This window comes from Bison bison, unplaced genomic scaffold, assembly GCF_000754665.1.
Source record: "Bison bison bison isolate TAMUID 2011002044 unplaced genomic scaffold, Bison_UMD1.0 scf7180017864309, whole genome shotgun sequence".
NCBI classification, from domain to species: domain Eukaryota; kingdom Metazoa; phylum Chordata; class Mammalia; order Artiodactyla; family Bovidae; genus Bison; species Bison bison.
Genome location: NW_011494881.1, coordinates 7,231,687 through 7,246,877, shown reverse-complemented (window position 1 = coordinate 7,246,877; position 15,191 = coordinate 7,231,687). Strand labels below are relative to the sequence as shown.

The following is a 15,191-nucleotide window of genomic DNA, read 5'->3' as shown; positions in this document are numbered from 1 at the left end:
TACGCATGCACGTGCTCTCTCTTTCTGGAAAGCCTACTGTGGTCATTCCTCCAGAGGCGCTGAGCTCAGCTATCACACACTTTGTGACCGCGTAGCCCTCAGTGTACACCTCTGTTCATCATCTTGTTTTGTGATTGGTTGTCTATCTCCTGTTGTCCAGACTCTAAGCTCTTCAAGAGTAAGCTTCTTGTATCTTGTTCAGGATTGCAACCCCAGCTCCCAGTATGTGGCCATACTCCTGGAGCATAGCCAGTCAATAACAGTTTGTTTAATTGAATGATTGCTTGTCCTTTTATTTGAATGGATACATTTATTTGATTATATCATTGCTTTTCTCTTATTTTTAGGAGATGTTCCTGCTCATATATTTGGCATGACAAAGTTTGGGGATAACATTGAGGATGAATGGTTTATTGTTTATATAGTGAAGCAAATTACAAAAGAATTTCCAGAGTTAGTAGCAAGGTATTACAGTTTTATTAATAATTCTTAAACAAGTATCATATTAATGCATATGTATGGAATCTAGAAAAATGGCACTGATGAAGCTAGTAGAGAACAGACTTGTGGCTAAAGTGGGGGAAGGTGAGGATGGGATGAATTGAGACAGTAGCGTTGACATATATGCACTATTATGTGTAAAATAGATAGATAGTGGGAAGTTGCTGTATAACATAGGGAACCCAGCCTGTGCTCTGTGATGGCCTAGAGGGATGGGGTAAGGGAGAGGGAGGCTCAAGAGGGAGGGAGATGTGTGTGTGTGTGTGTGTATATATATATATACACACACACACACACACACACACACACACGTATATGTAATTATGACTGATTTGTATTGTACTGCACAAACCAACAAAACATTGTAAAGCAGTTTTCCACCAATTAAAAAATAAAAATTAAAAAAATTAAAGAAGCCAGCTTTATCAAAAAATAGTAATTCTTAAGGAATTCCATTATTGAAAATGACTACATTTTTATCCATTTAGTAATATTTTTTTCTGTGGCTGGTGGAAATTGTACAGATTTGAGATGTAGATTTTAAATGTGACTTCTGTGTTTTCTTCCTTTTTGCTGGTGACTTCCTTTTCTTAAAGAAGAATTAAAGTATCATCTGAGACACAAAACCTGCTTAGTTTAGGTTTTCTCTTTTTTTTTATTCTTGTTATAAAAGAACAAATACACACGGTAAATTAAATTCAAGCAATACAAAAAAGTGTAACTGCTCTGATTTCCCAAAAGTAATCACTATCAAATTTCTGTGTCTTAAAAAGAAATTCATATATATGTGTGTGTGTGTGTGTGTGTGTGTGTGTGTGTATGTATTTCACAGATTTCTCTATGTCTTCCTCTAAAGCTCATTTTTTTTTTTTTTTTTGAGAAACTATAGACAGAAGAAATTTAAAGAGACATCAGTGAACAATTGTATGGATAGGAAGCAGAGTAGATAATAATGCATTATAATTCAGTTTTTAAAGTATTATAGGAACTGATAATTCTCTGTCATTCCCAAGTTAGTTGCTCTGTGGCATATGGAATGTTCCCAGATCAGGGATCAAACCCAAGTCTCCTGATTGGCAGATTGACTCTTAACAACTGAGCCACCAGGGAAGCAAGAGTGTTTTAAAACAAACCTCCAATATTATACCATTTGATTTTTAAATACTTTAGGATGTAAACTTAAGAGATAATGCAACACTACTATTACCACACCTACAAATAGGTAGCCATACTTATTAAATAAATGGTAGAATTTTCAATAAACAGGCACAAATATGGTAGTTTATTTCTTTACCAGGGTAATAAGGAGGGGCCAGTGCCTTTCATATGCTGATTCTGATACTTATGTATGCAGTGATGGGTCATACTTACCCACTAGGCCTCTAAAGCTCTTTTAATAAGCATCTACCGTCTTGTCAGTTTTTTTTCTTTTTAATTAGAAAAAGAAGGACGTTTTTCCTCTATGTGTCTGCCAGATTAATATTCCTAAAGTAGGGCTCAAACCATTTTACTTCCCTACTCTAGAACATTTCATTTGTTCTGTTTATAAAATTAAACTCATTCTCACTGGATTCTGCCAGCATTTAAAGCTCTTCACAAAATGATATAACTGTGCTTTTCTAGTCCTTTTGTTGTTGTTGTTGTCAGTCTTCAAATCTCTCCCTTAAATGCCACCTCCATAGTTTTGCTTATGCTGTTCCCACTCCCCAGAGCATCTCTCCTTTTCTGGATGTATTGTATCTCTGCCCATTAAAAGGGAAAATAATCTGGGACAGTATATACAGCATGCTGCAATTGGTGCAACAGAAGAAAAGCATTTATATTGCTACTGACTACTTTACACATAAGCAAACTCTAGAAGGATGAACAGGAAGTAACAATGGTGGAGGGGTTGGGCATATAGATACAGAAGTAACAAGGAGACTTTTTCACTGTATAACTATTTATGTATTTTTTTAAAGTTTTAATCATGTGACTGTATTACATACTCAGAAATTTAAATTTTTAAAAAGTGATGCAGATGAGACAAAACAAAAGTGTCTTTCAGGGCCCAATAGTACTTCCTCCATAAAGGTTTTCCAAATCTTGGCTGTATGTGATTTTTTTCTTTTTTCTAAGACCTATGTACTTGGCATATTTTTCACATTTTTTTCTGCTGCTATTTATTTATGTACTTATTTTTTTCTCCTTATCACTCTCGAATTCCTCCTTAAAATTTTAGAGATTCCCTTCAGTACTTAATGGTATCTTAAAACGTTGTGCTTAATTATAGAAATCTACATAATTATAAAAATCTATGGTATATACTCATTTATTTATTTACTAAGATTAGGGCAAAAATGTATTAGAACAAATCTGTTTTGATTATTAGCAAATATGCACTTCTTTTAATTCAAAGTTGAAATTTCTTTTGCATTAGGATCGAAGACAATGACGGTGAATTCTTGTTAATAGAAGCTGCTGACTTTCTCCCTAAGTGGTTGGATCCTGATAATAGTGCCAACAGGGTAAGTATATCCAAGTTTAGAAAATTTATAAAGGTGAAACCATTTTGCATCATTTTCATATGTATCTGGATTTTGTCAATGCCAGGTATGGAAACTATATCACTTTGCAGGTATTTTTCCACCAAGGGGAGTTGTGCATTATTCCTGCACCAAAGAAATCTGGAACAGTATCCTGGTTACCTACCACACCTCCAACAATCTCACAAGCACTGAGTATAATCTCAACACACCCAGAAAAAATTCTGGCTTCAGAATCTGTACGAGCTGCTGTGAACAGACGCATCAGAGGGTAAGAAAACTGACACTTTTAGTGTCACACTGCTAGTCAAGGAGCCTTTTGACTTCGTGTTGCTCAAGTCTTTTGATGAATCGAAGCATTTCTTTCACCTAGATTAGTGCTGATTTTCATTCTGTCTTTATCCTTTGTGAAACTGACCAACAAATTAAACTTCCTGTGTTTTAAAATCAAGAAACAGATGTATCTTTTAGTCGTCATTTGAAGGTTCTAGGCCCAATGTTTTTGCATTTATTTACCTTAGAGAGTGTGGCCAAGTATTATGTAGATCCATAGATTAAAATTTTGGACCTTTAGAGATGAAAATCTGAGTGAGTACAATCTGTTCAGGAATTTTCTTTCATTCTGGGTGTATATATGGGATTCTCTTACTTGTTGGAGTGTGTTAGGTTCTATTCAGAAGAGAACACCTTAGTCTAATAATGTATTAGTTCAGCCATTCAAATTTGAGTACCTATTAAATGTTTAGTACTATTCAGATCATAACAATATTAGATAATAATCTCTTTTAGCTTTGCTTCAGTACACTTTGTACCATTTTTTAGGAGAATAAATTCTGATTTTCTTTTCAAAGTATAGTAGTAACATTTTCGTTGTTTTTATTGGACCACCTTAATCCCTTTTCTTTATTTTCCATTTCTTTCACTTTTTCTTTCTCTCTTTTCCTACCTGTAGTCTTTAGTATATAGAATTTCTTTTTTAAACAATTATTTTTTTGGCCACTCAGCATGGAAATCTTAGTTCCCCAACGAGGGCATGAACCTGGGTTGTTGCTGGCAGTGAAAGCGCCAAATCCTGACCAGTGGACCAGCAGGGAATTCCCAAGGGTGACAAGAGAGTTGTCACTCTTTTCTCTCACTCATCTCACTCCTGATGAACCAAGACAAGATAAAATGTTAAGAGGAAAGTAAATGGTATAAGAATCCTAGATATTTACATCAGTTCAGTTCAGTTGTTCAGTTGTATCTGACTCTTTGCAACCCTGTTGCCTGCAGCACAACATGCTTCTCTGTCCATCACCAACTCCTGGAGCTTGCTCAAGCTCATGTCCATTGAGTCAGTGATGCCATCCAACAATCTCATCCTGTGTCGTCCCCTTCTCCTGCCTTTAGTCTTTCCCAGCATCAGTGTCTTTTCTAATGAGGAAGTTCTTCATTCACATCACATGGCCAAAGTATATTGGAGGTTCAGCTTCAGCATCAGTCCTTTCAGTGAATATTCAGTACTGATTTCCTTTAGGATGGACTGGTTTGATCTTGCAGTCTCTGGGACTCTCAAGAGTCTTCAGCAACACCACACTTCAAAAGCATCAGTTCTTTGGCGCTCAGCTTTCTTTATGGTCCAACTCTCACATCCATACGTGACTACTGAAAAAACCATAGCTTTGACTAGATGAACCTTTGTGGCAAAGTAATCTCTGCTTTTTAATATGCTATCTAGGTTGGTCATAGCTTTTCTTCCAAGGAGTAAATGTCTTTTAATTTCATGGCTGTAGTCATCATCTACAATGATTTTGGAGCCCAAGAAAATAAACTCTGTCATATCATAAAATAAAAGTGATTATGTTACCTGTCACAGGTACCCAGAAAAAATTAAAGCCTCCCTTCATCAAGCACACTGCTTCCTCCCAGCTGGCATTGCAGCAGTGCTGAAGCAGTGCCCCAGATTGGTGGCTGCAGGAGTCCAGGCATTTTACCTCCGGGACCCCATTGACCTGCGTGCCTGTCGTATTTTCAAGACATTCTTGCCTGAAACACGAATAATGACATCGGTAAGATATCTCTCTTGGTCATTTAGTTTCTCTCACTGAAAGGAATGTTGAACATTATTTTAATTGTTCACTAGGAAAAAATTGGGAATATTCTGTTTCCTCATAGCAAGTTAATATAGACTTTTTGTTGTTATTGTTCAGTTGCTAAGTCATGTCCAACTTTGCAGTCTCATGGACTGCAGCACACCAGGCTTCCCTGTCCTTCACTATCTCTCTGAGTTTGCTCAAACTCGTGTCCATTGAGTTTGTGATGCCATCCAACCATCTCATCCTTTGTTGCCCCCTTCTCCTTCTGTCCACAGTCTTTCCCATCATCCAGGTCTTTTCCAGTGAGTCGGCTCTTCACATCAGGTGGCCAACGTATTGGAGCTTCAGCTTAAGCACCAGTCCTTCCAATGAATATTCAGGGTTGATTTCATTTAGGATTGACTGGTTTCATATCCTTAATTTTTTTCTTTTCTCCTATCCAGAAGAGGAAGACTATAAGAGACCTGACTTCCTATTTTATATCTCAATGTTTCCTAGCTATTTCTGACCACATTTTCCCTATTTGAGCAATTATATCTTTCTTAGCAATAAAACATTTCATTTCCTCTGGAGAATTAAGAATTATTCTTTATCATCTACCTGCCAAAATTGCCATGTAATGTACCTTAGTGACAACTAAATATAGACAGTGAAGGTAAATTTTATGGTGTGTGAATTACATCTCTGTAAAGCTGTTACTAAAAAGTGTAGACAGTAAATAGGTTGAGTCTTCTTTGCATTTATCTGAATATGAAGCTCATAAATGAAGTTATTGTTGTTAACTGTGAAATGATAGTCAGGCATTTTAATTTCAGGAAGAGACTCACATATGTTGTGTCCCAATGTCCAGGTCACTTTCACTAAATGTCTGTATGCACAGTTGGTGCAACAAAGGTTTGTGCCGGACCGGCGGAGTGGATACAAGCTGCCTCCTCCATGTCATCCCCAGTACCGAGCCCATGAATTGGGCATGAAGTTGGTAATGTTGAACCAGAAAATTTAATTTTCTTCCTTAATGTCAAAGGGCTCTTCACAGAGTAATGACACAACTTAGAAATCTAGAAATACACTCTGTTAGTGTGAGAATGTAGTAGGATGTGGTATTTGAAATAAGGCAGAATGGATTATTCTTTAAGGGATGATAGAACTGTGTGTCCAGCTGAAAAAGTTATCACATCTATGCCAAAATAAATTCCAGTCGGACCAAATATTTAAGTGAAAAAAACAAAACCATAAAATTTGGAAGAAAGTGTAGGAAAATTTATGAAAATATGAGTAAGAAAGTCCTTCCTAAGCATGACTTGAAACTGGAAACAATAAATTGATAAATTTATTGATAAATTTGATTATATAAAAATTAAACATTTCTATATGGGAAAAAAACCATAAATATAGTCAAAATACAGTTAACCTGGAGAAAGTGTAAAATATCTTTGCAGTTTAAATGACAAAGAGGTAAAATAAAACTAGTAAATGACAAAAGTTGCTTTATCTAGTATATACATTGCTACAATTCAAGGTGAAAAAAATAGTAGCGATCAATCAAAAATGATCAGAAACCATTAACAAATAGTCCAGAGAAAAGGAAATATAAATGATTTTTATGAAAAATGTTGACACTTGCTCGTAATAAAAGAATTGCAATTTAAAACTACAAAGTAATGTTTTTCACCATTTGATTGACAAGTATCCAAAAGTTTGATAACAAATACGAGGTTTGTAAAAATACGTAAAGAGGTACCCTCAAACATTATTGATAGGAATATGAGTTGATTCAGTCTCTTAGAACAGTTTATCACTTTCCATAATATTTAAAATGAACAAACCCTGCTGCTCAGCATTTTCACTTCCTGAAATTTATCCTCCATATATTTCACTTGTTCACAAAGACATATGAAGATACTCGTGAAAGCATTGTTTATAGTAGCAAAAGACTGGAAAATACTTAAATGTCTACTAGTAGAAAAATAGTTGGATAAATTATGGTCTGTCCATGAAGTGGGATGGATAAATTCATATGTTTGTATGAAATCCATCTCCAGGGCATATCACTAAGAGAAAAGCAAGGTTCAGAGCAGTATGTATGTTGCCATTTAGTGATGAAGGGGACGAAGTAGGATGATGTATGTATGCACACGCACACATATCTGCTTGAGGGCAAAGATTACTTCTGAAAGGATATGCAAGGAATTGGTGGCAGTTTTCTCCAGAGTAATCAGGGAAGCTCCCTATTAGAATTATTTTGCCTTGTGCATTTATTATATTTTTTAATCAAAAGACTCTTAAAATGAAGTGATTCCCTCCCTTTACTATTCCTAAGACCATGCTTAATTCATTTATAATTGTGTTAGACAAGAAACCTTTTGCAACCTTTTTTAAGCAAGCAAGAAGCAAGTTTAAATTTCTAGTTTTTTAATCAGTGAGAAGAGAAATCTCTTTCAGGAAAGTAAGAATTTTTTGTTTTCTGTTATTTGCTTCCCCTTTATAATTTTTAGTAATCTGTAGAGATTAAGAAACTTGGAATTAAAGTCATATTTTTTTCATAAAATTTAAAGACTAGTATAAATGTTCACATACCCATATGTCCAGTCACCTAGTTCTTGAGAGTGGTTAAATGGAAAGAAAGTAACCTAATAATAAAAATTCTGTCTTTTCCATGTAGGCTCATGGATTTGAGATCTTATGCTCCAAATGTAGCCCACATTTTTCTGACTCCAAATCCCTTGTGACTACGTCACCACTCTGGGCTGGCTTCCTTGAAAGTCTGAAAAAGAATGATTACTTTAAGGTAGGACTTACTATGCACTCTTTAAACTGTATAGTCTAGGCAAAATCAAGCCAGTGATCTGGTGTTAGGTCCATATTTAATGTGTGACATAAATGTAAGAACTAGAGTTAAAAGGGACCATTCTAGTTTGGTGGTAATAAGGGAGTGTCTATAAATTGTTTCTAATATTTTAGAAAAATTAATAACATCTATGCTGCTGCTGCTGCTGCTATGTCGCTTCAGTCATTTCCGACTCTGCGACCCCATAGACGGCAGCCCACCAAGGCTCCCCTGTGTCTGGGATTCTCCAGGCAAGAACACTGGAGTGGGTTGCCATTTCCTTCTCCAATGCATAAAAGTGAAAGTGAAGTTGCTCAGTCGTGTTGGACTCTTAGTGACGTCATGGACTGCAGCCGACCAGGCTCCTCTGTCTATGGGATTTTCCAGGCAAGAGTACCGGAGTGGGGTGCCATTGCCTTCTCCGAATAACATCTATACAAAGTGATAAAAGTTATTATTTGTATCAGATGAATAACTTGTGCAAATCTATGAAGCAAACATGAGGACGCCAAATAGAAAAATTAGCAAAAACATAGATTAAAAAATTACATGACCTAAATGGAAAGGAAATCCCAGAGAAAGGGGATGTATGGAGATGTATGGCTGATTCACTTTGCTGTACAATGACGTACACAACAGTATAAAGCAACTCTGCTCCAAAAAAAAAAATTACGAAAAGGGAACTAGTAAATTTCTCTTAAAATAATCACTCTCACACGTAGTAAAGATATGTATTTTAACACAATAGTAAAAAGCATACGAAAGATATTCAGTGCTGTTGAGAATATAGTGAAAATAGTACACCTATACATTGCTGATAACGTTGTAATAGTTGCAACCTTAACTGGAAAGTAATTTGATACTGTATTCAAAGAATTGTACAGAAGTTCAAACTTGGAACCTTCACTTTATTTTATTATTATTTTTAATTGGAAGATAATTGCGTTACAATGTTGTGTTTCTGCTGTGCAATGCATGAATCAGCTATAAGTATATGTATGTCCCTCCTCCTAAACCTCCCTCCTCCGCACAACCCCACCCCCTGTAGGTTATCGCAGAGCACAGAGCTGAGCTGCCGGTGCTGAACAGCAGCTTCCCAGTAGCTGTCTGTTTCACACATAGCAGTGTATACGTGTCAGCGCTGCTGTCTCAGTTTCTCCTGTCCTTGCCTTCCCCTCCACGTTCATAAGTCATCCTCTACGTCTGTGCCTCTGTTCCTGCCTTGCAAACAGGGAAGCTTTATGTTAAATAATCTACACTTTAAGGAAACATCCAAGAAGTAGAAAAGTCCTTAAGAATATGATAATTTTAAAGATTGTGTAGTGGTAGGGAAAACTGCTTATATATTGTTAAAGAAGTATTAAGCATAAATGCCATCATAAACATGCCTGTGAAAGGTAGAAATGATAGTTAAGGTTAGGGTTATGCTATTTTTTGAGCTCTATTTGTACTTTGTTTTATAAATTAATTGCTGGTTAATCAATTGTTTCTTTATAACAAGTTATTAATAAATAATAGAAAATGATAGAAAACCTCCCAAATTGGAAAGAGGCCCTTAAATGGTGAAAAGGATGAGGTCCTATCACGTTTAGCCTAGTCCCTTTTTTGGAGAAACTACATCCATGAGAAAACAAGGACGAGGAGTCAGGCCTCATGCTTTTTGTACAATATATTACAGTATTGTATACTGCCTCCCTGGAAGTTGCTGGTGAGCAGGTTATTTTAATGATGCCATCTATACCAGGTTCTGATGGGCATTATTATTTTTTTAGGGACTGATGGAAGGTTCTGTTCAGTACCAGGAAAGGCTAGAAATGGCCAAGAACTACTTCCAGCTCTCTGTAAATCGGCCAGAAAGGTGAGTTTATCTCTACCCAAACAGGGCAGCAGAGTGATAACTTTCCACAAGTTAAGGAGTTACTTACTCCTGAGATGGCTGCACATATTGGAGTTTCTATATTTAAACTGTTAATGGCAGGACTCATGACTACTGAAGAAGCTGATGTCAAGACAGGAGGTGTTGTTATGGGAGTTTTCTGGCACTTGTAGCCATTACCACCACCACCACCACCACCTTCATCATCATCATATAATGGCTAATGTATGTTGAGTACTTACAAAGCTTAGGCCACTAACTCATTTAAACCCCTCTTAAAGCCCTTTGAAATAGATATAATTGTTATTTTCCCTATCCACAGCTGAGAAACTGAATCTAAGAGAGGTTATGTAATCTGCCAAAGGTTACACAGGTCAAAATGACAGGCCTAGGGATTTGAGCTCACGGATTCTGTTAATGAGCCACATGCTTAATTTCTGTGGGAACGCTGGGCTGTGTTCAGCTTTTTTAGGTGGATCTGAAACACAGGATGAAGCAGGCATTCAGCTTCCAAATCATAGCTCATTCTAACCTGCCATATGTTTTCTGGGGGAAGAAAGAAATGAGCACAGGGTTGAAAGAAAATGGTGGTAGATTAGTCACTAAGTCGTGTCCAACTCTTGCGACCCATGGACTGTAGCCTGCCAGGCTCCTATGTTTATGGGATTCCCAGGCAGGAATACTGGAGTGGGTTGCCATTTCCTTCTCCAGGGGATCTTGCTGACCAAGGACTCGAACCCACGTCTTCTGCATTGCAGGCAAATTCTTTTACCTACTGAGTTATGAGGGAAGCCACATGGAAGAAAATGGCTGCCCTTTAAAATTCGATAAAGTTGAGTTTCAGTTCTGGTAATACTGGAGTAACATATCAGACTAACCCCCTGCTAATTGCAGTGATAACACTGGACAGAATATTAAAAAAAAAAAAAAAACAGTTATTTGAAGACACTGGAGAAAAAAGCAAGCAAAAATCAGAGGGAATAGGATGCTTGAAAGAAGAAAGTCCCTTTTGTCTGACTTGTCCGTTGAGGGCACGTCTAGTCAATATGGCCCAAGGATAATGGAGCTTCTGCAGAAGGGTTTATTGGGCTGAGGAATCGAAGGTCAGAATTTGAGCACTGGAAAAAATTCAGTTTATGTCTGCAAAACTGAATTTGAGATACTTAAAGCTAAGAATTGGACACAACTGAGCGACTTCACTTTCACTTTTCACTTTCATGCATTGGAGAAGGAAATGGCAACCCACCCCAGTGTTCTTGCCTGGAGAATCCCAGGGATGGGGGAGCCTGGTGGGCTGCTGTCTATGGGGTTGCACAGAGTCGGACACGACTGAAGTGACGTAGCAGAAAGCTATTAAATAACGTGAAAGAAATAACTTTGTAAATGTTGTGGCTCAGAAGGTCCCCAGTTGTGTGTAGATGTGTGTTTTGTTTTGCTGTTGGGCTTTTTTTCTCAAACTGAACTGGTTTTCAGAAAGCTATTAAATAACGTGAAAGAAATAACTTTGTAAATGTTGTGGCTCAGAAGGTTCCCAGTTGTGTGTAGATGTGTGTTTTGTTTTGCTGTTGGGCTTTTTTTCTCAAACTGAACTGGTTTTGAACCCCACTTGTTTTGCCAACATCTCAAACATCACATATGTGTGTAATAAAATGTTACTTAAAGATTGTATGAAGCAAAATTGATGGCGAGAGAACTCTAACCTCAGTATCTGTGAGATAGTAATGACTTTACAGCAGTCTTTATTCTTGTGTATTCTTGCCTGGAGAATTCTGGACAGAGGAGCCCTGATGGGCTGCAGTCCATGTGATCGCAGGGTCGGATACAACTGAATGGCTAACACTTTTTTCCACTCTTCTGTAAGCGTCTAGGGACAGGGGAGCCTGGTGGGCTGCCGTCTGTGGGGTCGCACAGAGTCGGACACGACTGAAGCGACTTAGCAGCAGCAGCAGCAGGGGTGCCTTTGTCCCATTCTCATCAATTTTACGGCAGTAATTTGTGGAAAAGAGGATGCCTTCTTAGGGTATGTTTTAAGGAAACTCGGGAAAGAAAGTAAAGGAGGTGGCTCTCATAGTTAGGGGAATCTCCCCCAGATGAATCTTGTCACCTCTAGAAGACCACTCCCCTGTTGGAACAGCATTACGTTATAATCTTAGGTTGAAGAGAAGTTAAGAAATTAGAGAGACTCATGTAGGAGATTTAGGGCTATCTTATTCTCCCATGAAATAAGATAGATTGAGGGTTTGGTAGTTCTTTTTAAATAACAATGTCTTTTATTATTATACAAGTAACACTCATTCAGATGGCAAATAGAGAAAAATGTAAGAGGGAAAAATTTATATCATGACTAAGCTACTATTATTCCAATGTATATCATGAATTAGCCACTATTATTATTCTTCTGATTTACTGCCTTCCAGGATTATTATTCCCCATAACCAATTGACTTGTTTAAAAAATTTTACATTATCAAGAAATTATGTATCTTGTTCATAATTTTTACTCGTTGTAATCTTACATTTTCCCATGACCTTAAAATGTTTTGATAAAGTGTATTTTTAAATAGCTGCACAGCGTTTTAGCAAATGGACCCTAATTTACTTATTACAAATAGCTTCAATATCCAACATTTTCATGAGTGTTGTAGGAGAAACTCTCGTTCACCAACCAGAATGACTTCTCTGCAGTTCAAAACCAAGCTCACATCTCTCTCGAGACCTGCTCTTGGCTCCTAAAGCTTCTGTTTGTTTGCTTTGTTTTTATTAGCTGAATTAATATCTTCGGCTGTTTCCTGCTGTCTTTTTAATTGTACCACCATCCTTCTTATCACCCAGATCTCCTGGCTGTCCTTGGATCCAGTCCTTAGATACTGTTCACTATTATCTTGTGTCTTACATTCTTTTACCTTACTGCCTGGCTAGATACTCTATTTAGTTATTGAACTATCGGTTCAGTTCAGTCAACTACTCAGTCGTGTCCGACTCTTTGTGACCCCACGAGCTGCAGCACGCCAAGCCTCCCTGTCCAACACCAACTCCCGGAACGCACCCAAACTCATGTCCATTGAGTCGGTGATGCCATCCAACCATCTCATCCTCTGTTGTCCCCTTCTCCTCCTGCCCTCAATCTTTCCCAGCATCAGGGTCTTTTCAAATGAGTCAGCTCTTCACATCAGGTGGCCAAAGTATTAGAGTTTCAGCTTCAACATCAGTGCTTCCAGTGAACACCCAGGACTGATCTCCTTTAGGATGGGCTAGTTGGATCTCCTTGCAGTCTAAGGGACTCTCAAGAGTCTTCTCCAGCACCACAGTTCAAAAGCTTCAATTCTTCAGCACTCAGCTTTCTTTATAGTCCAACTCTCACATCTATACATGACTACTGGAAAAACCATACCCTTGACTAGACAGACCTTTGTCAGCAAAGTAATGTCTGCTTTTTATTTTTATTTTATTTTATTTTTTTGTTTCTGCTTTTTAATATGCTGTCTAGGTTGGTCATAACTTTCCTTCCAAGGAGTAAGTGTGTTTTAATTTCATGGCTACAGTCACCATCTGCAGTGATTTTGGAGCCCCAAAAAATGAAATCTGCCACTGTTTCCACTGTTTCCCCATCTATTTGACATAAAGTGATGCGACCAGTTGCCATGATCTTAGTTTTCTGACTGTTGAGCTTTAAGCAAACTTTTTCATTCTCCTCTTTCACTTTCATCAAGAGACTCTTTAGTTCTTCACTTTCTACCATAAGTGAACCATACTGAACTATGCTGCTGCCACTGCTGCTGAGTCACTTCAGTCGTGTCCAACTCTGTGCGACCCCATAGATGGCAGCCCACAAGGCTCCCCCGTCCCTGGGATTCTCCAGGCAAGAACACTGGAGTGGGTTGCCATTTCTTTCTCCAATGCATGAAAGCAAAAAGTGAAAGTGAAGTCTCCCAGTCGTGTCCAACTCTTTGCGACCCCATGGAGTGCAGCCCACCAGGCTCCCCCATGCGTGGGATTATAGCTACACCTAAACTTATTTCTCAGCCTCTAGTGACTCTTCTCTTCCAATTCAACCATCAGAGCCAGGAGAATCTGCTTGAAATATATCTGTAATCATGTTACTTCCCTCTCTTAAAAATTATTAAAGATTGTAATAGTGAATAATTACAAACAATGGAAGTGTCCACCAATAATAGATAAATGAATTTCAGTGTGTGTATATGTTGGCTTATTATCCATTAGTTAACCAGAGATTATATAAATATCCATAAATCTAAGTCATAATTTCTCAACCTTGACACTATTGACACTTTGGACCAGATGGTTCTTTGCTGTGGGGAACTGTCCTGTGCATTGTAAGATAAAGCAACGTCTCTGACCTCTACTCAGTAAATTCCCCTAGGACTGACTCCCCACTCCCCACCGATTGTGACAACCAAAAATATTACCAAATGTTGCCAAATTGTCACTGGTTGAGAATCACTGGTCTAAATGAATAGATTTTAAAAATACAATGTTGAATGAAAAATACAAGTAAAATGTAGGTGCTATGGATATAAATTGTAAAAATACACAAAATACTAAATATTATAGATACATATATCTTCATTCAGTCAGTAAGTATTTATTATCTCCTATGTGCCAGGCCCTATTCTGGGCACTGGGAATACAAGTGAACCCGAATTCTCCCTGCCCCGTGGAGCTGCATACTAGTGTAGGAGAAAGACAATAAACCATTATATGATGACAGATGGTAAGTAGTACTTTGAAGAAAAGGCAGTGTTTAGGGAGAGAGATGTAAGGGCTGCTCTTCTAGGAAGGTTGACCAGGGAGACCTTTCCGAGGAGGTTTTCTTTCAAATGAGATCTAAGAATGTCAGGGATTGAGGCAGACAGGTGATACTGAGGGAATGGTATCAAGGGAATAACATGTCTGGTAAAGAAAACAGTGTTCTCTTACTCACTCAGAAGAGAACACTCAGTGTTCTCTTACTCACTCACTTCAGTGGCCCAGGAAGGTTCTCGTGAGAGCTGTCACTTTTGGGCAGCAGAGAAACAGACTGGAACTGATAGTGTTGATCATCAAAGGGAATACTAACTTTATCTATCATATATTTTTTAAAGTACGTGCTTAAAGAATTCACCTGCCATTGCAGGAGATACAGATTAGATCTCTGGGTTGGGAAGATCCCCTGGAGGAGGAGAAAGTGGCAACCCATTCCAGTATTCTTGCCTGGAAAATTCTGTGAACAGAGGAGCCTGGCAAGCTGCAGTCCATGGGATCACAAAGAGTTGGACACGACTGAACACCACCAGCACATATATTACTAGTTTGGTTTTTATGTTAAATTTATCAATGTAATCATATATTTAGACTAGAGGTAAATATTAGCAGTATTTTAATTCTGGG

At 37.8% G+C, this 15,191-nt stretch overlaps 1 protein-coding gene across 2 annotated transcripts in view; it reads left to right on the top strand.

Moving 5' to 3' along the window:
* The window catches only part of ECD (ecdysoneless homolog (Drosophila)), a 29,072-nt gene that overhangs the window by 5,351 nt on the left and 8,530 nt on the right, over positions 1–15,191 (top strand). For both annotated transcript variants that reach the window (XM_010852275.1, XM_010852274.1), the window contains exons 3-9: positions 348–465; positions 2,921–3,008; positions 3,119–3,297; positions 4,882–5,074; positions 5,952–6,080; positions 7,764–7,889; positions 9,701–9,786. In XM_010852275.1, the coding sequence (XP_010850577.1) occupies positions 348–465; positions 2,921–3,008; positions 3,119–3,297; positions 4,882–5,074; positions 5,952–6,080; positions 7,764–7,889; positions 9,701–9,786 (919 nt within the window). The remainder of the gene's footprint in view (positions 1–347; positions 466–2,920; positions 3,009–3,118; positions 3,298–4,881; positions 5,075–5,951; positions 6,081–7,763; positions 7,890–9,700; positions 9,787–15,191) is intronic.